This window comes from Stegostoma tigrinum, chromosome 1 (genome assembly GCF_030684315.1).
Source record: "Stegostoma tigrinum isolate sSteTig4 chromosome 1, sSteTig4.hap1, whole genome shotgun sequence".
Lineage (NCBI taxonomy): Eukaryota > Metazoa > Chordata > Chondrichthyes > Orectolobiformes > Stegostomatidae > Stegostoma > Stegostoma tigrinum.
The window spans coordinates 120,015,647-120,039,902 of record NC_081354.1 but is presented as its reverse complement, the minus strand read 5'-3'; the positions used below and the strand labels follow the sequence as shown (position 1 = coordinate 120,039,902).

Here is a 24,256-nt window from a genome sequence, read left to right as displayed (position 1 = left end):
ATATGAAATTTGTCTTGTGAATGAAAATGTGAATTTTATTTATGACAGCGGAACTTGAGCTTTGGCAGTGTCTTTCAGGATAAGTACAGTGGATGAACATGAATTCAGATTATGGGAAAGCAGCAGATGCCACCAGGGCCACAGAATCTTTTGGAGATATCATGTCATTGACAAAAAATTCTGTGATTTTTTTACAATTAGAAATTGTCTTGGCCCATCCTTGATTATGGATGTATGATGATGCCCTGACTTGTACAGGCTGTGCTACCAGTACATGAACTTGTGGTGTGTTCTGATGACATCACTGTCACTTGGGTTAGACAGTCTGAATGCATCAGTGGTTACACTGTGAGATGCCTTTAATTTGACAGCGGGAGTTGGTGTTTTACAACGGTAAAATGCTAATTCCATTGTGGGACTATAGACATTGGATGCTAGGAACACCAAATGAACTGTTGAAGTGGCAAAATTTAATGTTCTCTGTAACCAGTTTTTGTGGCAGGTTCATTTTCTGCCAATGTTGAAATGTTTGTTATATATAAATTGATGTAAAATCATAAATAGTGGTCTCTAAATTGTCATGTGGCAGAAAACGTTTGAGTGCTTTGAAGAAATGCCTTTTAAGGTACTCAGTGCAGATTGCTGGTTGTTGAGCTCAGTCAGCTTAGGCCTTCAGTTGAAAGAAATCTCCATGAAAAATGTTAATCTTTATGAGAATTTACAGGTAAAGATTTAGACTGCAGATGATATCAAATCAAGTTCAATATTTTTTTTAAAAATCCATCGAGGCATTTGGAAACAAAGTGTAATAGTTCTTAGTATGCCATTGACCTGTGTATGTTATTTTGTGAGGGAGCTAATAGAATTCTATTTTCATCTCATCAGTTTCAAAAATGATTGCCAGTGTTAATCTACTTTTCAACAGCCACTGACTATCTTTTAATATGGTGCTTTCTTTTGGGATGGAAGCTACCATCACATTCATTCTCAGTAGAAATGTACTTGTTTTTGGCTGTTTAATTGCGACGTAAACTCATGGAAAGAAAGAAAGATTAGGTTATAAGCTCAACGAACAGCATAGCAGTCCCAATTACATCATGGCAGATCTGTGCCTTAAATCCATTTCCCTGATTAAATCCATTACCTGTGTCTGATGAGAATAGATTCTAGTTTAAAAGCTTTTCAGTTGACCTAGCTTCACCAACATGTTGGGGGTAAGAATTCCTAATCGCCTCAGGTTTTGTTACTAACTGTTCTGATTGAGGTCACCTCGAACAACCAGCCAGCATTTTGAAGATATTCTTCTTCAATTGGACTACCCAAATTAGTTTGTCTCTACCCACCCAATCAAATTCATAAACTCTCTTAAGTACCTCAATTGTTGTCATTCTGACTTATTCATGAAGAATGGGTAGTTGAACATTGCAGCTTTTACGCTGGAGATTACCAGTAGACGTGAAGTTGGTAGAAATACAATTGACTTCAAGATTCCTAACTTTGTAGGTTGATTGAAATGCTTTTGTCTTGATTTCTTTCGAGGGTGTTTTTTTTTGTTGCATTTTTAAGCTGAAGGGCTGGATTGCTTATGATTGTTCTTAGAGCTGTTACTCTCACTTGGATGTCAGACCACTAACCCAGTGTTGCATTTGTTTTCTTTAAATCCCTTTCTCGGATGCTGCTCAAATAATGGAAGGCCAAAACTTCCATTATGCAACAGGAGGCTTTCCTTTGGGTGGGTATGCGGGGGAAGAGTCACAACTTCTGTTATGTCTTCTTATTACATTTCTTTCTCTTTAAAATTTTGCTCCTGTTTTTCTCGCTCGCTCTCTCGGGATTTCCTTGACGAGCTGTAGGTGTGACATTCCATGAGTCCCAGACTGAATTTTGGCTATTATATTTGGCAGACTTCTTTTAGATTGAAGACACTTTGGAGTTAAAAAGTTAATGATGTCCATGGTACTTCAGGGTTCTGATCCATTGTCATCACAAAGGGAGCATTGATATGGGATGGGGAAAAAGGATAGTAGTCCTGGTTGTTTATGGAAAATATTCAGCCTGGAGTCTAGTTACTAGTGGTGTGCCTCAAGGATCTGTTTTGGGACCACTGCTGTTTGTCATTTTTATAAATGACTGGGATTCAGGCAATGGTGGATGGGTTAGTAAATTTGTAGAAGACGCTAAAATTTGGTGGAGTGGTGGACAGTGTGGAAGAATGGTGCAGGTTGCAGGGAAACTTGGATAAACTGCAGAATTGGGCCGAAAGGTGGCAAATGGAGTTCAATGCGGATAAATGTGAGGTGATTCACTTTGGGAAGAATGATAGGAAAGCAGAATACTGGGTCAGTGGAAAGATTCTTGGTAGTGTGGATGTGCAGAGGGATCTTGGTGTTCATGACGACACTAAGGTCGGTGGAGTTGTGGATAGTGACGAAGGATGCTGCAGGTTGCAGAGAGACATAGATAAGCTGCAGAGCTGGGCTGAGAGGTGGCAAATGGAGTTTAATGCAGACAAGTGTGAAGTGATGCACTTTGGTAGGAGTAACCGGAAGGCAATGTACTGGGCTAATGTTAAGATTCTTGGTAGTGTAGATGAGCAGAGAGATCTCGGTGTCGATGTACATAGATCCTTGAAAGTTGCCACCCAGGTTGACAGTGCTGTTAAGAAGGCATAGAGTGTTTGAGCTTTTATTAATAGAGGGATCGAATTCCGGAACCAAGAGGTTATGGTGAAGCTGTACAAAACTCTGGTGCGGCCGCACTTGGAGTATTGTGTACCGTTCTGGTCACCGCATTATAAGAAGGATGTGGAAGCTTTGGAAAGGGCGCAGAGGAGATTTATGAGGATGTTGCCTGGTATGGAGGGAAGGTGTTATGAGGAAAGGCTGAGGGACTTGAGGCTGTCTTCATTAGAGAGAGGAAGGTTGAGAGGTGACTTAATTGAAACATATAAAATAATCAGAGGGTTAGATAGGGTGGATAGGGAGAGCCTTTTTCCTAGGATGGTGATGGCGAGCACGAGGGGGCATAGCTTTAAATTGAGGGGTGAAAGATATAGGACAGATGTCAGAGATAGTTTCTTTACTCAGAGTAGTAAGGGAATGGGACGCTTTGCCTGCAACGGGAGTAGATTCGCCAACTTTAGGTACATTTAAGGCATCATTGGATAAGCATCTGGACGTACATGGAATAGTGTAGGTTAGATGGGCTTGCGATCGGTATGACAGGTCGGCACAACATTGAGGGCCGAAGGGCCTGTACTGTGCAGTTATGTTCTATGTACATAGATCCCTCAAAGTTGCCACCCAGGTTGATCGTGCTGTTAAGAAGGCTTACAGTGTGTGAGGTTTTATTGGTGGGGGATTGAGTTCCGGAGCCGTGATGTCATGCTGCAACTGTACAAAACGCTAGTGCGGCCTCACTTGGAATATTGAGCACAGTTCTGGTTGCCCCATTACAGGAAGGATGTGGAAGCAATGGAAAAGGTGCAGAGGAGATTTACCAGGATGTTGCCTGGTCTGGAGCGCAGGCCCTATGACGAAAGGCTGAGGGACTTGGGTCTGTTCTCATTGGAGAAAAGAAGGCTAAGAGGGGATTTAATAGAGACATATGAGATGGTTAGAGGATTAGATAGGGTGGACAGTGAGAGTCTTTTTCCTAGGATGATGACGGCAGCTTGTATGAGGGGGTATAGCTCAAATTGAGGGGTGATAGATATAAGACAGATGTCAGAGGCAGGTTCTTTACTCAGAGTGGTAAGGGCATGGAATGCCCTGCCTGCCAATATAGTTAACTCAGCCACATTAGGGGCATTTAAACAATCCTTGGATACGCATATGGATGACGATGGGATAGTGTAGGGGGATGGGCTTAGATTAGTTCACAGGTCGGCGCGACATCGAGGGCCACAGGGCCTGTTCTGCGCTGTATTGTTCCATGTTCTATGATTGAAGTTAAGAGGGCAAAAGGTTTAAATTGGAACAATTAGATTTTTGGAGGTGATGAAGCAAATCAGTTTTTCTTGTTATGCCCCACTGGATATTGTGCTGGAAGTCAAGTCCCACTGTTCCCAGAATCATTAAGATTTTATAAAAGTTTGCACAATTCCAAAATTTACCTTTACTGTGGACCAGGTTTCTGTACATTGTAAGATTTTTTTTTACTAGTTTCAAACTGCAGATAATAATTTGATCTATAGATATACAAATTTAAATTCTAACCCCATAAAAATTCTCTTTCATAAGCATGGAGACAGATACAGAAGAAAATGGGTAGATGGACCAGAGAGAGAGATTGGGAACGTGGTTCAATAGTACTTGCCCATAGGGTTTGCTAAGATAAACCTTTTGCTGATCAGATCGCTGCTCCCTGACCTACCCCGTTCCGGGCACACTTATTTGCACAGGTTCTTGGTTCTCGCTTATAAAGGTTTCTGACTTACTAATTAAAAGTCACAGCTCACGGAAACACAGACACCTGAACTGGTTGTCTTCAGGCTTGAGGTGCTTCTGCAGAAAGAAACTGCTGTTTCCCATTGCAGAGTTGGAATGCTTCTGACCTAAACATTCATACTCCCATGTTGTTCAGCTACTTGGTAACCAATCACATAGCAGTTGGCATGGAGGAGACCTTTGATGTTGACAATTTCACAGATCAATCAATTAAATGTCGCCAAATCTGTCTTAATTTTCAGCCTGTAACAAAGCTTTTCTCACAGCCTGAAGCAATTGTTGTGTGAACAGCATTTAAAATGAGTGTATGCAATCTGCTTTTAAAAATTGCAGTAATCCTTCAAGTCCAAAGATGTACTGGTGGATTGGCTATGCTAAATTGCCCATAGCATCGAGAGATGTACAGGCTAACTGGATTGGCCATGGGACAAGCACTTTTACACAGATGGGGTAGGGAGGTCCGCTTTGGTGGGATCCGCTTTAGAGGGTTGGTGGATTTGATGGGTAGGGATTCTTTGATTCTAATTCTGGGATTTTAAAACAGACCTCGTCCCATTTCAGCCCATGATATGTATGATATGATAGCTGATGCAGAGACTTGGTTACAAGATAATAAGGACTGCAACTTGAATATTCAAATGTATGTCACATTTAGGAAGGAAAAGTCGGAAGTATGGCTCTCTTAATTAGAGATGGCATTTGTACAATAGATTAATTTTGCTTTTGAGATCAGAATGTAGAATCAGTTTGGGTAGCACTAAGAAATACTAAAGCTCAGAAGTCACCTTTGGGAGTGGTTTATAGGCCTCATAGAGGTAACTACACTACAGATCAGAGTATGTAGGAAGAAATATTGGGGACTCGTGAGAAAGGCAAGGCGATAAACGTTGTTGGTGGTTTTAATCTCTATGTAGATTGGAAAATTCAGATTGCAAAATGTAGCCTGGTGAGTTCAAACAATATTCTCCAGGTTTGTTGGAGCAGTATGTTTTTGGTCCAAGCAGAGAGCAGGCGAAACTGATTTTGTTAAGTACAACTAATTGATAACTTCCTAGTAAAAATGCACCTAAGTGGCAATCATCCTCATTGAATTTTAAACTTAAATTAGGACAGTAATAAGGACAGAAAACCAAACTAGCTAAAGGAACTGGGAAAATAAGTTAAGGGATATTTCAGTAGAGGTACAATGATAGGTAATTAAGGAAGCATTTCACAACCGTCATCTCCTGCAACCACAATGGAACACGGTCATTATCGCTAATATCATTGATGTGTTTGGAAGTGGTAGAGTCGTGAAGTCATACAGCATGGGAATAGGCCCTTCGGCCCAAACTGGTCCATACTGACCATAGTAGTCAGTATTCATTCTGCCCATAGGGACATGGATGCTCCTGCTGAAATAATTTTTATGCCAAAGATTTTGGTTCTCATACTCCCAATGTTTACAACATATATTAATGACTTGAATGCAGGATAGAATGTACAATAGCCAAATTTGAGAGTTTCACTAAAATAGGTGGGAAAGGAAGTAAGAATTAAGAAAAAAGAAGTTTACAAGTAGATATGGAGAGGTTGTGCAAATGGGCCCAAATTTGACATCTAGAAGTGTAATATGAGGTTATCCAGTTTGGTTGGAAAAATAAATAGGCATTTTTGGTAATCTTCTTTTAATCTCTGCCTTACACACAAATACACATGCATGTAAAAACACACTTGCGCTCACACAGGGCAAAAGTGGTTATGGACAGAGGGGAAAAACTACAAAGACATCTTTGTTGCCAGGTATGAGATGATCCTTATGACTTTTCCATTGACCAACACTTTGCTTGTGTTCTCTTTTTTCCGGATGCGTCCACTAATCGGTGAGAGATATAATGTGGTTGACGCAATTATAAAAAGCCTCTGGCTTATGAATTAAATATCACAGATTCCAAGGTGTGCAGGAAAGACAAACTAGTTTCCTCAAGTTTAGAGTGAATTTTGACAGCAGGGAGATGACTCCTGACCTTGGAAAAAACTGAACATCTCCTCCTGTTCTGTCTGTCCTGTTCCTGTCTTGTCCTCTCTGCTGGTTCTGTGTCCTTCAATAACTTGTGTTCAGCTACCCAAGTACTTCTAAACACTTGTTGCCAACAAAAACGCTGTTTGTGAGCCCCTTTTGGATTCAAATCATCTGCAACTCAGTCTCCAATTGATGCTTGTTCTAAAAGTTGAATATACTGTCAGGTTACTTGCTTTCAAAACTGCAGCCTCTCTTTCAAACACTGGTTTTTAAACATCTCTTTCACATTTCAGTCCACAGTTTAAAGGCACATTCACCCTGTACCTGCGTGGGTTTCTTCCGGGTGCTCCAGTTGCCTCCCACAGTCCAGTGATGTGCAGGTTAGGTGGATTGGCCATGCTAAATTGCTCCATAGTGTCTAGGATTGCGGAGGCTAGGTGGATTAGCCATGGGAAGTGCAGGGTTACAGAGATAGTGGTGGTGGGTCTGGATGGGATGCTCTTTGTAAGGTTGGTGTGAACCAGATGGGCCAAATGGCCTGCTTCAACACCATAACGATTCTATGAGTGCTTATAATTACTTATAAAGACACAAAACAAAAAGACATTGTCTTTACACTGAAAATTCACAAGCTGGCTGAAATTACTAATTTAATGTTGATTACCAGCACCAGGAAGATGTACAGTTATACATGGATGGATGATGTAATTCATCAGAAAGCCAACACAGCAAATGATAGGCAAGCTGTTTGATTCTTGAATCCAATATGATGGCCTCTATCCAAATGCAGTGGTTTGAAAGCAGTGACAAGTAAGAATAAAGGAAGGATACATTTTTAATGTAAAATCTGCATGTAAAGCTAATTTGTACAGTTTAAACCACTGGCCGTATCCTTTAGACAAATTAATTTATTCATTCTATACTTTGCAGAATATCTTCACCAATCACTCACTAGATGTAAATGTACGGTGGCTTGCTGTGTTGTACTTCAAAAATGGAATTGATCGTTACTGGCGACGTATTGCTCCACAGTAAGTTCTTTGTTTGTTTTACATTTAGTGGATGTTTTAGTAGTCACACTGATTGCTACACTCTTTGGAAAAAGTCCCTTGTTGTTGAGATCTTGAGTGAAGGTGAACTGTACTGTTGTGGTTAACCTACCCAGATGTGATTGAAATGACTAATATTTATTTTTTTAAGTGCCCTGATTTTAAAAAACAGTAAGGGAAAGTTGCCATAGTCCCAGAGACTGGGCTGCTGTCCATCAGAATGAGTTAACTGTTGGCAGTTTAACCTGCAGGTCACCACATCGCAGTTAAGGGGAGAGGAACAGAATAAGAGTTCTTCATGGTGACCTCAGCTGGTGTAGGAAACTGCATTCTAAACCAGCCATTCAGTCAGTGGAGCTAACCAACCCCTATCTAGACTGATTATATTGATACACAAGTTCTGTTCGTTGCAGATGGAATGGTCATGTACATACAACATACCTGTTACGGCGCACACAATTTGTGCCAGCCATTCATTGGTTAATTTCTTGGAAATGCCCAAATCAATCAGATCCAACCTACTTGCTTCAAAATTTAAGCAAAGCCTGGGAGTCACTGTCAGCCAGCAGTAATGGATGCATTTTCCATGACACAGCCTCTACCAATTTGAATCCAGTTGCCAACCAATCAGCATTCTCCCATGTGCAGTATAAATGTTGACCATCTCCTTGGACTGGTATTCTTGTAAATTGTCATGATGATTCCAAGTTGAAAAACTATAACAAAATGCATTTTTTTCAGCAATACTCAAATTCGTGCAGCAGACAGTTAGTTAATTTATTCTTTCTTAAAACCCTACTCCTCCTCCTAGGTTTTGTTGCTACAGTACTAGTAGATTTTACTATACAAATAAGCCTCCCAATTACTAATAAATTTCCAGAATTTTGAAGGATAGATGAGCATAATACTCAGTGTTTAATGACTTCACTGTTTTCCAGTTAGCGCATTTTTAACATTTTCCTGAAGGAGTTCCTTAGGTTGACTCCATACTGTTTATGAAGTTGCAGTTCCCACGCGGTTTCACCGTTTTTTTCCGCCATCATATTGCTGATTACGAAACTGCTTTCTCTGCTCTACTTTTTTTGAAATGAAGACCCATCTTTTTGATGCTGTTTATGAAGCTACTTTTCTTGCTTTCACTTGCTGTTTTTAAAAGTTGTACTGCAATCAAAGAAATTGGAGTATGTTCAAAAATGGACTCTTTTTCCAATCTGTCCAAATTGGTACCAAAAACAGAAGATTCTGGAAAAGCTCAGCACGTCTGGCAGCATCTGTGAAGAACAGAACAGAGTTAACATTTTGGGTCTGATGAAGTTTCCTCAGAACTGATGGTCACTGGGAAAACGTCAGTTTATATGCAGAAAATAGGAAGGTGGGTGAGGTAGGGGGTAAACGATAGGATAGAGCCCAAAGAGAGAGAAAGATAGTTGGACAGACAAAGTTGCTTACTGGCTGGGATGTTGAATAGTAGTTAATGGGACCCTTAGTGACTAACAACAAGGGGGTGTGTAGTGGCAAGCTATGTGGTAACAAGGCCTGGTGTGTGCGGTTTGGGGCTGGGACATGGTGGAGTTTAGGCCCTAAACTTATTGAACTCAATATCGAGATGGAGGGCTGCAGCGTCCCTAAGCGGAAAATGAGGTGTTGTTCTTCCAGCTTGCGTTGAGCTTCATTGGAACACTGCAGCAAGCTAGAAACGGACATGTTGGTCCAGAAACAGGATGGTTTGTTGAAGTGGCAGGCAACAGGTAGCTCAGGGTCTTCTTTGCGAGCAGAACATAAATATTCTGCAAAGCACTCACCTAGTCTAAGCTCCGTTTCTCCAACGTAGAGGGGACCAAATTGTGAGCAGCGAATGCAGTAGACTAAATTCTGGGAAGTGCAGCCGAAGCGCTGCTTCATCTGGAAGGTGTGTTAGGGGCCCTTGGATACTGTGGAGGGAGGAGGTAAATGGGTAGCATTGTACCTTCATTGGTTACAGGGGAAGGTGCAGTAGGGCTGTGAGATGGAGGGAGGAGCGAGGAGGCGGCGGCAGTGATGATAGTGTTGAGGGTGAAGGAAGTGTGGACCAGGGTATCTGGAGGGAATGGCCCCTGCAGAAGGTGGACAACGGAGGTGAGTGGAGGGGAATATGTGTCTGGTGACGTCTCGCTGGAGGTGGTGGCAATGGCATCTCATGATCTTCTGGATGTGGATGCTGGTGGAATGGTAGGTAAGAACAAGGGTAGCCCGATCGTCGTTGCAGGAGATGTGTTGGACCTGGCTGAGGGCCCTGTCGTCAATGGTGCTGGGGAATCCTTGGTTGAGGAAGAAGGTGGATATCTTGGAGGCTCCCTTGTTGAAGTTAGCTTCAGCGGAACATATGTGATGGAGATGGCGGAACTGAGAGAATGGGATGAAGTCTGTACAGGAAGCAAGGTGCGAAAGAGCACAGCCCAGGTAGCTGTGGGAGTTAGTGGGTTTATAGTGGGTATTAGTGGCCAGTCTATCCCCAGAAATGGAAACAGAAATGTCAAAGAATGGAAGGGAGGAGTCAAGATAGACCAGGTGAGAATGAGGGCAGAGTGGAAACTGGAAGCGAAATTGATGAACTTTTCCAATTCTGGATTAGAGAGGGAAGAAATATCGGAGAAAAAGTTGTGGCTGGGGGCTAGAATATGACTATATCAAGGAATGTTCCACATACCCCATGAAGAGACAGCCACAACCAGGGCACTATCCATGGCCAGTCCTCTGACCTAAAGAAAATGAGAGGAGTTGAAAGAGAAGTTGTTGAGGGTGAGGCTGAGCTCAGCCAAGCATGTTAATGCTTGTGACTTTTAAGAAAGCATAGAAGCAATGGGGGAGAAACCTCTGTGGATTGTGCTTGGATTGGTAGGAATTAAATTGTGAGAAGATACCTTCATAGATTATCAAAGGAGGACTAACATGAAGATGATCATTGTGATCAAATGTAGTAATGTCTGCAGAAAGGCTGAGGAGGAAGAGTAGGGATAACTCTTCACTCAATCGCAGTGAATTTCATCCTTGACTTTGAAGTCATTTTGGTACTTGAAAAGGACAGAAATCAGGCACAATAGGTTGTGCATGGATTTGTGGGAAAGGTGTAAATATAGCTTGTTCATTTGAGGACTGTGGAAAGACTAAAAAACATGAAATTTTATATTGATAAGGGTGAAGAATTAAGCATGGAATTTTTAATTGCAATAATTGTGATTTTAAAGCAGAGGAATGAACAACAATTTTGTTAACCTTTCCATCCCAGCCACCTCACATGCCTGCTGTCAACATTTTCTTCTGCAGCATGGAAGTATTGTTGTCACTTGTTTGCTGTAATATTCTCTCATTGATTTACTGTGCGTTAAAGTCAAATACATGTGTGAAGATATGATTTTCAAATCGCTTTGAAATCTTTCACATTAGTAAATGTTATTGCCAATTCAAGGCTGAAATCCTGGAGGACAGAAGGATTGGTAGGTGAGGATTTATTTTTGAAATAATAAGTTAAAGTGATGGTCTTGTTTGTCAAGAAAAAGTTTTAATTTTTTTGCTGTGATTTTTCTGAAAAGCTTGCAGATTGTCAAAAAATCACCAGGGTGTGCAGTCACATAGGTAACTGTTGCGCAAGTAGAACATGTGTATCATTATTAGCATTTTAGTATTATACCAGAACATTGTATTTAGTACAGATAATTTCAAGAATAAGGGTGTATCAGTATTTATTTCATCGTAATTTGAGTAGTTACAGTTGTCAATGAAAACAATTTGTTTTTGCTTCTTTCAGTGCTATATCAGAAGAAGAAAAGTCCTCATTGCGTGCAGGGCTCATCGCAAATTTTAATGAACCGGTGAATCAGGTTGGTGATGTGATTTCACATGGATTTCTAAGGGTTATTTGTTTGGGACAACTGTTTCCCTTACATGGAAGAAATCACTGCCATTTTGTCAGCATTTGAGCGAGGAAGAAAGTTGTGATAAATGGCTATACAACTGTTGATCTGGTGAAGACTGCTTTATTTGGCCAAATGAGAAATAGTGCAAAATAAGTTGCAAGTGCGTTACAATCATGTTATTAAATGGTGACATTTCTACAACTCCCAATGTATTCGTATATATCTACATGCACAGAAGTGCTTAAATCAAAATACCTGTTGTCGAAAGGAAACTAAGAGAATATGTATAGAAACAGAAGTTGCTGGAAAAGCTCAGCAGGTCTGGCAGCATCTGTGAAGAGAAACTCAGTTAATGTTTTGGGTCCGATGACCCTTCCTCAGAACGTCACCAGACCTGAAACTTTAACTCTGAATTTCTCCTCACAGATGCTGCCAGACCTGCTGAGCTTTTCCAGCAACTTCTGTTTATGTGTGTGTGTGTGTGCGCGCGCGCGTGTGTGTGCGTGAATACATACATGATTATATATGTCATGTTTCAATAATAAGTTTCACTTAGCTTCTAATATGTTGGGTGAGCATTTCATTCACTGTAACTTTGTTTAAAAATCAGTAGTCAGCACAATCAGTGGCAGTCTCTCAGCCCTGCATGGTGGTCCTTGGGTGGTATGTGGCAGTCTCCCAGCCCTGCATGGTGGTCTTTGGGTGGTATGTGGCAGTCTCTCAGCCCTGTATGATGGTCTTTGGGTGGTATGTGGCAGTCTCTTGGCCCAGTGTGGCCTCAGCCTGATCTTCTGGTTTTGCGGTAATTCATTGAAGTGCAATTCCACCATAACTAAGTACTTAAGAAAGACTGTATTACTTGATCTTTCAGCTTTATCTCTTCATTTTCACAGACTTCCTTAGTTTTAAGCCAATGTGCAACTTTTAACCTTACTTTAAATGTTTTATGCTATGCCATAATTACTGTAATGTTTAACTTTTAACTTTGTTCTTTCTTTCTATCTTGTTCTTAAGATTCTGTACCTAGGTCCTTGTGCCTAAGATGGTGCCTTGTGTGGCGAGATTGTACACTTTACACTTTTCACTGTACTCCTGTACTTTTGTACCTGAGTACTCATGACAATAAAATCAGATCAGTCAAAATCAATCATGAGGTCATTTCTGTTTATTCCATTTGTTACCATTGTTGTCCTTTGATGCTGCCACTTAAAATACATTGAATGTTGACATTACCAAAACCACCTTGCTGGTGATATTAAGAAATGACCAGATAATTACTTAATTGGGAAGAATTGCAATCTTTTGCTGCTTTGTTACCTAGATGTGAGAAGTGTGCTGTTTATCTCTTGTTAACATCAATTTAATCATTTTACCTGGCTCCTAATATCGTCAGTAGAATTTTTTTTTAATCTAAAGATTTATTAGCCAGCTTTCTTTAATGACCACCAATTTATTGATTTATTTTAAAACACAACTTATTCCATGAAAGATGAAACTGGTTAATGCACTTCGTAATATGAAAATGTCAGCATTTATCCCTTTAGAAAACATGTGCATGTGTGCGCACAGAGGTAAAGGGGATAAAGAAATTCACTTTGGGGAATGAACATTTTTGACCAGTAAGTCTTTGTTCTTGAAGATGAAAAGGATCAGGTGTTTTCAGGTGTTCAGATGGCTGTCTTGTATGTATAGGCAAAGAGGCATCATCACACAGGGACAGTCACTTCTGTAATCTTCACAGATGCAACTTGCTTAGGAAATGCCATATTGAAAAGTCTTTAAGTCAGAGAACAGTCATTTTTTTTCACTGGGTTTACTGTAAGAGTGCTTGAGAACAAGATACTTGAGTTGAGCAGCTCCTTTCTTCCAGCAAGCTTCCTCAAATAATCAAAAAAACCATCTTCATGCATGCGAAGCACCATTCGAACAGAACACCCATAAAACAAGTAAAGTGTTTTCTCTGAAGTGAGTTCAAGCAACCAAAATCTGCAGTTATTTGGAACCCATAGGATTTTCATTTAAGGATTTGAGATGCTTTGTTTAAAAAAAAACACTTCACTGTCCTCTCTTTGACCTCCTTAAAAATCTCAGTCCAAGTGTCCGTAATCCTTTGACTCAAGTCCATAGAACTTATTAAATATGAAGCTATCATAAATTTGAATCTTACTATGGGGTTCTTCACACGCATCCAGCTGTGGAGATGCACATTGATATCATAACTCATCTGGCACAATTCTGACTCAGCATTGAAGCTCTAACGTTATAGCCAATCTGTAACTTATGTGCATTGCAGAGCTTTTAAGAATTACTGAACTGCAGTGCAATTTGAATAATCTTGTCTCATCAGTTGAACTAGCATTAAAAATGAGTACAGATACTTGGCATTTTTCACAACCTCCTCTGGTCTGTGCATTTCTGACTTGACAAAGTTTTTTTTGGCTAATAACCCGTTACAAGTAAAATCAAATTTATTCATTGACTGAAATTTGTTGAAGAAAAAGACTTTCTCTTACATCTGAAAACTGATGATTTTTATGTACCTCCGTGTTCATTTGACATTGTGATTTTTATTTCATTGGTTCTGCACTTAAATAAATTCTTTTACATGGACTGCTCCTGAGTTTAATTATTTAATATGTGGTTTATTTCTTTACAGATTGCAACGCAAATTGGAGTACTGATTGCAAAGGTTGCCAGGTTAGATTGCCCTCGACACTGGCCAGAATTAATTCCCACACTGTTGGAATCTGTTAAGGTGCAGGATGATCTCCGTCAGCATAGGGCACTGCTTGCCTTTTATCATGTTACTAAGACTCTGTCATCCAAAAAACTGATAGCAGATAAGAAGCTGTTTCAAGATGTAAGTATTTTTAAACAAACAGTGATAAAGTGTATATATTGTTGCACATGTAAAAGTCCTGGTGACATTCTTGTAAATCTTTTTTGCACTCTTTTCAGTTTAATAACATCCTTCCTACAGCAGGACAATCAGAATTGTCTCGCAGTGTTTTAAATACAACCTTACCAGTGTCCATACAGCTGTAACATGGCTTCCCCATTCCTGTACTCAATGCTGTAATCAGCAAACTTCAAATACCACCTTCACCTTGTCTACTTGTGACGTCACTTTCAGGAAACTATGTCCCTGCATCCCTAGGTTTCTCTGTTTGACAACACTCCCCAGGGCTCTACTATTAATTGGCTAAGTCCTGCCCTGGTTTGTGTTACCAAAATGCAGTGGCTCGCTTTGATCCGGATTAAACCCCATTTGCCATTCCTTGGCTCAGTTGATCAAGATTCCGTTATAACCTGAGATAACTTTCTTCAGTTTTCACTATATTAACAATTTTGGTGTCGTCCGCAAACTTATGAACAATATCGCCTGTCTTTCCATTTAAATAGTTAATATAAATGATCAACAACAGTGGACCCTGCATTGATACTTGCTGCACAGCACTGGTCACAGGTTTCTAGTCTGTACAACAACCTGTGCCACCACCCTCTATCTCCTACTGTCCAGCTAATTTTGTACCCAGTTGGCTGGCTCTCCCTGATCCTGTGTGTCTAATCTTACTAACCAGTCTACCATGCAGAGCCTTGTCAAAAGCCTTGCTAAAGACCATGTAGACAGCGTCTACCTCTCTGCCATCATTTGATCACCTTGATCACCTTTTCAAAAAACCATAGTACCCTTGGAAACAGTGAGAATCAGAGGGACCTAGGTGTGCGTGTCCCCTTGTCCCTTAAGCTAGCAGGATAGGTTGACAGTAGTTAATAATACAAATGGTATACTTATCTTTATTCGCCATGGCATAGAGTTTAAGAGCAGGGCGATTCTGCTAGAACTACATAGAACATTGGTTAGACAATAATTAGAGTATTGTGTGCAGTTCTGAACCTTCATGTTTCCAGGCAAAACATTCCATACCCTAACATCTTGCTGTATGGAGAAGGCTTTTCTTGTATCCCCCTTGCTGTGTTTGCACATCATTTTATATCTATGCCCTCTCATTCTTGTTTCATATACAAGTGGAAACAGCTTCACCCAATCTACTCCGTCCAGTCTGCTCATGACATTGAAAACCTGCATCGTATTTCCTGTCAGCCTTCTAATCTGCAGGGAGGAGTTTGCTGACTTCTTCAATCTAGCTTCATAGCTGAAGTTTTTCTACAATGCAGCATACACGACTGTACACAATACTCTAACTGAGGTCTAAGAAGTGTCTTGTACAAGTTGAACATGACCTCCTGCTCTTGTACTTTGTGCCCCTATTAATAAAGCCAAAAAGAATATATTCTTTAATTAATGCTCTCTCCACCTGTCCTGCTAACCTCAGTGATCATTCACATATATACCCAGGTCCCTCTGTTGCACTCCTTTTAGAATTGTTCGCCTGTTTTATATTGTTTTTCAGTGTTCTTCCTACCAAAGTGCATCACCTCGCACTTCTCTGCAGCGAACCTCATTTGCCGCATATCTGTCCACTCTGCCAGTTTGCCACTGTTCTTTTGGAGTTCCACACTATTTTCCTCACAGTTTGCAATTCTTCCACATTTATTGTCATCTGCACACTTGGAAACAGCAAGTCCGGGTCATGAATAAATGTCAGGAAAAGAAGGGGGCCGTACTGACCTTACTCCACTTTGCAAAAAATAATCCACTGAGCATTGCTCTCTTGTTTTCTATCACATCACTAATTTTTGAATCCACATTTCCAACTATATTAATTTTGATCCCTCTTGTGACAGGGTTTCTCCTTGTGTCGTCATGGTCTAATCAGTATCCTTGTCTTTTGCAAAGACAGTAGCAAATATTGATTTATTACCTCAGTCATGCCCTCTGCCTCCACCTGTAAATACACTTTTTGGTTTTTGATTAATCCTTTTGATACACTGACCTTCAATTTTTTTTCTCATCTGTTGTGAAACAATATACAAAATGTTTTGTGGAAATCCATATGTGCCATTTCATAAGTAATACCCTCAGCAACCCTTTCCGTTACCTCTTCAAAAAGCTCCAATAAATCTGTTCAACACAAAGTGTGGGGCTGGATGAACACAGCAGGCCAAGCAGCATCTTGGGAGCACAAAAGCTGATGTTTCAGTCCAAAACCCTTCTTCAGTGAGCTCTCTGATGAAGCGTCTCGGCCCGAAACGTCAGTTTTTGTGTTCCTGAGATACTGCTTGGCCTGCTGTGTTCATCCAGCCCCACACTTTGTTATTTTGGATTCTCCAGCATCTGCAGTTCCCATTATCTCAGTTCCATACAATTTCCACTTTAGAAATCCTTGCTGATTCTTTCTAATCAACCTGATGTTTTTTGTGTGACTCCTGAATCCATTCTTAATAATTGTTTCCAAAAGCTTCCCTGTCCACTGCTTGAATACAAGGAGCATGACCGGTAAATTAGATGAGCTTAGGGTTTAGATTAGTACATGGAACAACAATGTTGTAGCAATTATAGAGACTTGGTTAAGAGAAGAGAAGAGTAGGACTGGCAGCTCAAAAGGATTTAAATGTTTCAGGTCTGATAGAGAGGGATGTAAAAGGGCTGGGGGAGTTGCATGACTGATTAAGGAGAATATCACAGCTGCATTGAGCGAGGACATCTTGGCGAGCTCCTCCAGCAAGGCCATATGGGTAGAAGACAGGAATAAGAAAGAAACAATCACAATGATGGAGTTATACTATCATTCTCTCACTAACCAGCAGGAAATAGTGGAACAATTATGTAAGCAGTTAATGGAAATATGTTAGTAAGTAGGTAAGGGAAGCAAATCAAATACTACAGGCAGGCAAGATCATAGCAAGGTAAGCTGAAGAATTAAACTGCATTAACTTCAATGCAAGAGGCCTGGCAGGTAAAACAGATGAACTTAAGGCATGATTGGGTATATGAGATTGAAACTCCATATCTATTACAGAAAAGTGGCTCACGGATGAACAGGACTGACAGCTTAATGTTCCATGGTATAGATGCTGTAGAAAGGGAAACAGGAGAGGAGGGGGAAATGGTGTTTTTGTTTAGGGATAACATTATGGTTGTACTTAGGAAGGACATTCCAGGGAGATCATCCAGTGAAGTTATATGGGTTGAAATTAAAATTAAGAATTAAATGATCACCTTGTTGTGATTATATTATAGGCCCCCTAATAATCATTGTGAAATTGAGAAGCAAATATATAGGGAGATTGCAAGTATCTGTAAGAAAAATAGGGATTTAATGGCATGGGATCTTAACTTTCCAAATAGAGACTAGAACTTGGATGGGGAGGAATTGTACAAGAAAACTTACTATTCAATATGCAGATGTACTTATGGAGAAGGAACAATATTTGCACTTTTGTTGGGAAACAAGGCAGATCAAGTAACTGAGGTGTCGGTGGAGGAACACTTTGGGACAAGTGATCATAATTTTACTAGTTTTAAAATAATCATGAAAAAGGATAGAACTGATCAAAAAGTTAAAGTTCCAAATTGATGTAAGGCCAATTTTGACAATATTAGGCTAGAGCTTTTGAAAATTTATTGGGCAAATCTTTATGAATGAGATAACGAGAGTCCAGGACAGTACATTCTGGTTAGGGGTGAAGTGGAGGACAGGTAGGTGTAGAGAATGCTGGATGACAAAAGAAATTGAGGTTCTGGTCATGAAAAAGGATACCGGGTATAGACAGCTGGAATCGAGTGAATAGCATACTTAAGAGGGAAATCAGGAGGTCAAGATGGGACTTAAGATAGCTTTGGTAAGTAGAGTTTAAGAGAATTCCAAGGGATTCTACAAATTCATTAAGGGCAAACGAGTAACTAGGGAGAAAATAGGGTCCCTTAAAGGTCAGTGTGGCCGCCTGCGTGGAGCCACAGGAGATGGGTAAGATATTAATCAAAAGAAGAGCATGGAAGCTAGGATACTTGGGGTAATAAATAGTGATCTTTTGAAAAGAATTCATATTACATAAGCAGGTGTGCTGAAAATCTTGCAACGTATAAAAGTACATAAATCCCCAGAACCTGATCAGGTGTTTCTCAGAACTTTGTGAAAAGCTAGTGAAGTGATTACTGGGCCCCTTGCTGCAATGTTTATATTATTGACAGCCACAGTTGAGGCGCCAGAAGACTGAGGATTTATTTAAGAAAATATCATTCAAGAAAAGCTCTCAGGAAAGGCCAGGGAACAATAGATTGATGAGCTTTACTTCAGTGGTGGGTACATTGTTGGAGGGAATTCTGAGGGACAGAGCTGCACGAATTTGGAAAGGCAAGGACTGATTAGGGATAGTCAGCATGGCTTAGTGCATGGGAAACTGTCCCTCTTACTTTATTGGGTTTTTTGAAGAGATGACAAAAAAGATTGAAGATAGAGTGGTACATGTTGTCTATACGGACTTTAGCAAGACATTCAACGAGGTTCCACATGGTAGACTGGTTAGCAAGGTTGGTTTCCATGGAATTCAGGGGAGCTAGCCAACTGGATTCAAAATTGGCATGAAGATAGGAGATAGAGGGTGGTGGTAGAAGGTTGCTTTTTTGGACTGAAGCCCTGTGACCAGCGGTGTGCCACAAGTAACAGTGCTGGGTCCACTGCTTTTTGTCATTTATATGAATGATTTGGATGAATGTAGAGGGTATGATTGATAAGATGGTGTAGTGGACAGTGAAGAGATGAGTTCAATACAATGGAACCTTGATCAGATGAGCCAGAGTTGAGGAGTGGCAGACATAATTTAGATAAATGTGAGATGTTGCAATTTGGTAAGGCAAGCCAGTACAGGACTTATACAGTTAATGGCAAGGCCCTAGAAAATATTGCCGACCAAAGAGATCAATGAGTGTGGGTGCATAATTCCTTTGAAAGTGGAGTCGTGGGTAGATGGGTTGGTGAAGAAGGCATTTGACACACTTGCCTTCACTGGTCATAACATTGAATATAAGAGTTGGGATGTTCATGTTGCAGCTGTACATGACATCGATGAGGTCACCTTTGAAACAGTGTACAATTCTTGTCATCCTGTGGAAAGATGTTGTTAAATTTGAGAAAGTGTAGGCAAGATTTACAAGGATGTTGCAGGGATTGGAGGGTTTGAGCTATAAGGAGAGATTGAATAGGCTGGGTTTTTATTTCCCCCAGAATGTTGGAGATGAGGGGTAACCTTATAAAGGTTTATAAAATCATGAGGGGCACGAAAGGATGAATAACCAAAGTCTTTTTCCTCGGGTGTGGAGTCCAAAACTAGAGGGCAAAGGTTTGAGGTGAGAGGGAAAAAATTTAAAAAGGACTTGAGGTGTAATGTTTTCATGCAGATGGTAATGTATGTACTGCATGAGCCCCTAGAGGAGTTGGTGGAGGCAGGTACAATTACAACATTTAAAAGGCATTAGCACGGATGTATGAGTAGGAAGGGTTTAGAGGGATACGGGCTAAATGCTGGCACATGAGACTAGGTCAGGTTGGGATGTTTGGTTGGTGTGGACGAGTCGGATTGAAGGGTCTGTTTCCGTGCTGTGTGACTCTTTGACTGTATGTTAAAACAACAGGGTTGTTGTGGGTGATTTTAACTTCGCAAAATTGACTGGGACTCCCTTTGTGCCAGGGTATTACATGGGACAGAATTTGATGGTTGCATTCAAGAGGATTTCTTGAAACAGTCTTGAAGGAGCCATTCTATACTTTATATTGGTGAATGGGACTGACCAGGTGATCAAAGTTTCACAGGGCGACTATTTTGGGAACAGTGGCCATAATTCCATAAATCTTAAGGTAGCTATGGATAAGAATAAGAATAATCCTTGGGTGAAAGTGCTAAATTGGGGATGCTAATTAGAACAGTATTAGGCAAGAATTACAGAAATTACGTTGAGGGTGGCTGTTTGAGGGCAAATCCATTTCTGACATGTGGGAGTGTTTTAAAGGCCAGGTGATCAGAGCTCAGGACCAGCATGTTCTGTAAAGATGAAAGATAAAGATGGCAAGATGCGAGAACCCTGGATGACAGGCAAAATTGAAAGTTTAATCAAAATTACGAAGGAAGTGTATATAAGGTTTAGGATACTGAAATCAGCAAGGCCTTTGAGGAATATAAAGGAAGCTGGAAAGGACTTGAAGAATTTGGAGGCTGGAAGGGGTGAAGAAATGTTCTCGGCAAGGATTAAGAAGAATCCCAAGCATTTTATATGTATATCAGAAGCAATAGGGAAAGTGTAGGTCCAGTCAAGGACAAAGGAAATTTATGCGTGGAGCAGAGGAAGTCCCTGAGGTCCTTTAATGAGTATTTTGCATCAGTATTCACCATGAAGGAGGACATGGATAATGGTAAGATTAAAGAGGGGTATGTTGTTAGTAAGGACGAGGTGGTGTTGGGTAATTTGAAAAACATGAAGGTAGTTAATGAGACTCATGAGATCTCTCCTAAAATACTGAAAACAAATGAGGAAGTTTCTGGGGTTTTGATGGAGATTTTTGTATTTTCTTTAGCCAGAGGTGTAGTCCCAGAAGACTGAAGAATAGCCAATGTTGTCAGTTTGCTTAAGAAGGTTAATAGGGATAATCTAGGAAATTATACGATGGTAGTCTTACATCAGTGAAAGGAAAATTATTGGAGAAAATTCTTAGTAACATGATTAACTCACGTTTGGAAATTAATGGATTTATTAGGTACAGTCAGCATGGCTTTGAGGTGGTCTTGTATCACAAATTTAATTGAGTTTTTTTGAGCAAGTGACAAAGATATTTGATGAGGTGAAAAGCAGTGTATGTTGTCTACATGGATTTTAGTGAAGAATTTGAGAAGGTTCCCTGGGTAGGCTGTCCAAAAGATTAAGTACCATGGGATCCACAGAGAGTCGGCAAGTTGGATACAAAATTAACCTGGCCGTAGAAGACAGAGGGTAATTGTGGAGGGTTATTTTTCTGACTGGAGGTCTGTGACCACTGGAGTTCTGTAAGGATCTGTGCTGGGATCTGTGTTGTTTGTAATATATAATCATTTGACTTGGATGAAAATGCAAGCCGTCTGATAAGTTTGTACCCAACATGAAAATTAATGGAAACAAAAAATGTTGGAAATCGCAGAAGGTTAGGCAGAGCCTGTGGAGAGAGCAAGCTAACATTTTGAGTCATGATGACTCTTTGTCAGAGTTCTGTTAAATTTTAGGTGAAAGGTGAGAGAGGGAAAGTTTCAAGGAAATGTGCAAGGCATCTTATTTACACAGAGTGGTAGAAGCCTGAATGTTCTGCCAGGGAGGTTGTAGAATCAGATATGATAGCAATGTTTAAGAGGCATTTAGACTCAACATTAGCTGGCTCTACATGAGTATTGGCTGACTCGCTGTTATTTCCAACAGTTCTTGTATTCAGTACAGATTCCAGCATGTGCACTAATTTGTTCCATGAAAATTACTAGACTTGTGGATAGTGAGGAAACTTGTCAGAGGATATTGATCAGCTGGAAATTTAGGCAGAGAAATGGCAGTTGGAGTTTAATCGAGACAAGTGTGAAGTGATGTATTTTGGGAGGTCAAATGCAAGAAGAAAGTATACTGTAAGTGGCAGGACTCTTAGTAACATTGATGTGGAAAGTTCTTGGGGTGCAAGTCCAGAGCTCCCTGAACATGACAACATAAATGAATAAGACAGTAAAGAAGAAGGCATGCGGCATGCTCGCCTTCATCGGTTGGAACATTGAGTATAAAAATTTGCAAGGCACTTTGCAGCTGTGTAAACCTTTCATTATGCATTTGGAGTATTGTGTGCAATTCCAGTTGGAGTCTTTTTCCCAGGGCAGATGTGTAAGAGTGTACACCCTTGGCCGGGGACAAAAACTCAGGAGGTAGGCAGTTTTCAGGCAAGTGGAAGACTTTTAATAAGCAATAACCAGTTGGTGCAGTGAGAAGGCGAAAGGATCTTCCCCAGTTGTGGCTTTGATTTGAGAACACAATTGTTCCCTTAATCTGCAGCTCAGATCGGAAGAGAGATCAATGACACACTCTGAATATTGCTGTGAAATACAACATATTTATACATTGTATGACAATAACCACATACAATGTGGCCACTGTGTCCTTACCCCTTATTCCATACTCCAGCCCAGTGAAACACCTAATCAATCATGGGCATTCCTATGGGCATCTCCATGTACCCATGATCTCATGGTGTTTAACAGACATTGCAATCTCCTGGCCTTGGGATCGTTCTATGCATCCTATTAATTTACATTTCACAGTTACTACTTACACTCCTTCAAGTCTGTCCCAGACTTGCCCATCTGGAAGGACTGCTTGACTTCTGTTGTTCATTGTATTCCATGTGCTATCTTTAGCAAATTCAGTTTCTCTTATAATTGGGACAGTGGGAAATACGTATATAAAAGAAATACAAAAGACAGTTGGTTTTGACTAACTGCTACAAGATTAATTTCTGTTATAAAGTTAGCTATAAATTGTAAAGTTAAACAGCTACTTCTACTGTTAGCATGTTGTAACTAATGAGTTGTGAGCAGTCTATTTTGCTCACGGCATACCAGGTAGTTTTTTAGAGAAAAAAAAGCATTTCCTAAGACTGCTTAACTTTCATATCTAGGTTCAATGTTTTCCCCAATGCTTCTGTTATTCTGGGTGTAAGGTGGGAGAGGGAAAGTTTCAAGGAAATGTACGAGGCAGTTTATTTACACAGCGGTAGATGCCTGGAACATGCTGAGGCAGGGGAAGTTGTAGAAGCTGATATGATACCAATGTTTAAGCGGAATTTAGACACATGAACAAGCAGGAAACTGAGGTATATTGACCATGTGCAGGCAGATGAGATTAGTTTATGGCATCATGGTCAGCACAGTTGTAGTGTGCTGAAGGGCCTGTACTTGTGCTGTACTGTCCAATGTTCTGTGTGTGAAAATCAAAATAACTGGTCTGTAATTATCGGTAATAGCCTCACAATGCTTTGTCAATAATACTGGCAATTCTTCAGTCTTCTGGCACCGCCACAGGGTTGAGGAAATACTGAAATATTTTATGGCCAGTGTCTTTCGCAATTTCTAGTATCACCTCCTTAGAGTGGCAAGGTTCCAGAATGTCATCTGGATGGGGGGCTTCACTGCCCACCACCAAGGGCACAGCTTCTACACTGCAGCAGGTGTGAGAAAACCAACAAGCGGACCTCTTTTTTTTATTTTAAATTTATTCATGGGATGAGGGTGTTGCTGGCTAGGCAGCATTTATTGCCCATCCCTAATTGCCCAGAGGGCAGTTCAGAATCAACCACATTGCTGAGAGTTTTGGGGTCACATGTAGGCCGAACCATGTAAGGATAGCAGTTTCCTTCCCTAAAGGACATGAGTGAACTAGATGGGTTTTTCTGACAATTGCCACTGAATTCATGGTCATCATTAGATTTTTAATTCCAGATATTAATTCAATTCAAATTTCACCTTCTGCTGTGGCAATTTGAACCTGACTCCTCAGAAATGTATCTGGGTCTCTAGATTGACAGCCCAGCGATAATATCACGAGGCCATCACCTCCCCCTCATGCTCAGGACTCTCCCTGGTGCAGAGCATTTGTCTGTGACAGTGCCAGTAACAGTGACTATTGCATAGTCTTTGTGGAGATGGCTTTCTTTTTAAAACCTTCAGTATACCCTCCATTGTATTGTGTGGCATGACCACTGTGTTAAATGGATAGAATTCGATCAGATTGAGTAACTAGCTACTGGAAGGTAGACAAGATGTCCCATTTTTCCAACATTGTGTATAATTTAAGAACAAGTAATTGAAATGTCAACTCATTAACAGGAAGATGAAATTGATAGTAAAAGGAAACAATACAGTGTATAGTTAGAAACAGAGCAAAGGTATTTCCTTACGCTACCTTCT

General features: G+C 40.4%; 1 protein-coding gene across 2 annotated transcripts in view; it reads left to right on the top strand.

The window, feature by feature from the left end:
• The window catches only part of ipo11 (importin 11), a 417,913-nt gene that overhangs the window by 31,486 nt on the left and 362,171 nt on the right, over nucleotides 1-24,256 (top strand). For both annotated transcript variants that reach the window (XM_048538184.1, XM_048538176.1), the window contains exons 3-5: nucleotides 7,381-7,481; nucleotides 11,284-11,356; nucleotides 14,049-14,252. In XM_048538184.1, the coding sequence (XP_048394141.1) occupies nucleotides 7,381-7,481; nucleotides 11,284-11,356; nucleotides 14,049-14,252 (378 nt within the window). The remainder of the gene's footprint in view (nucleotides 1-7,380; nucleotides 7,482-11,283; nucleotides 11,357-14,048; nucleotides 14,253-24,256) is intronic.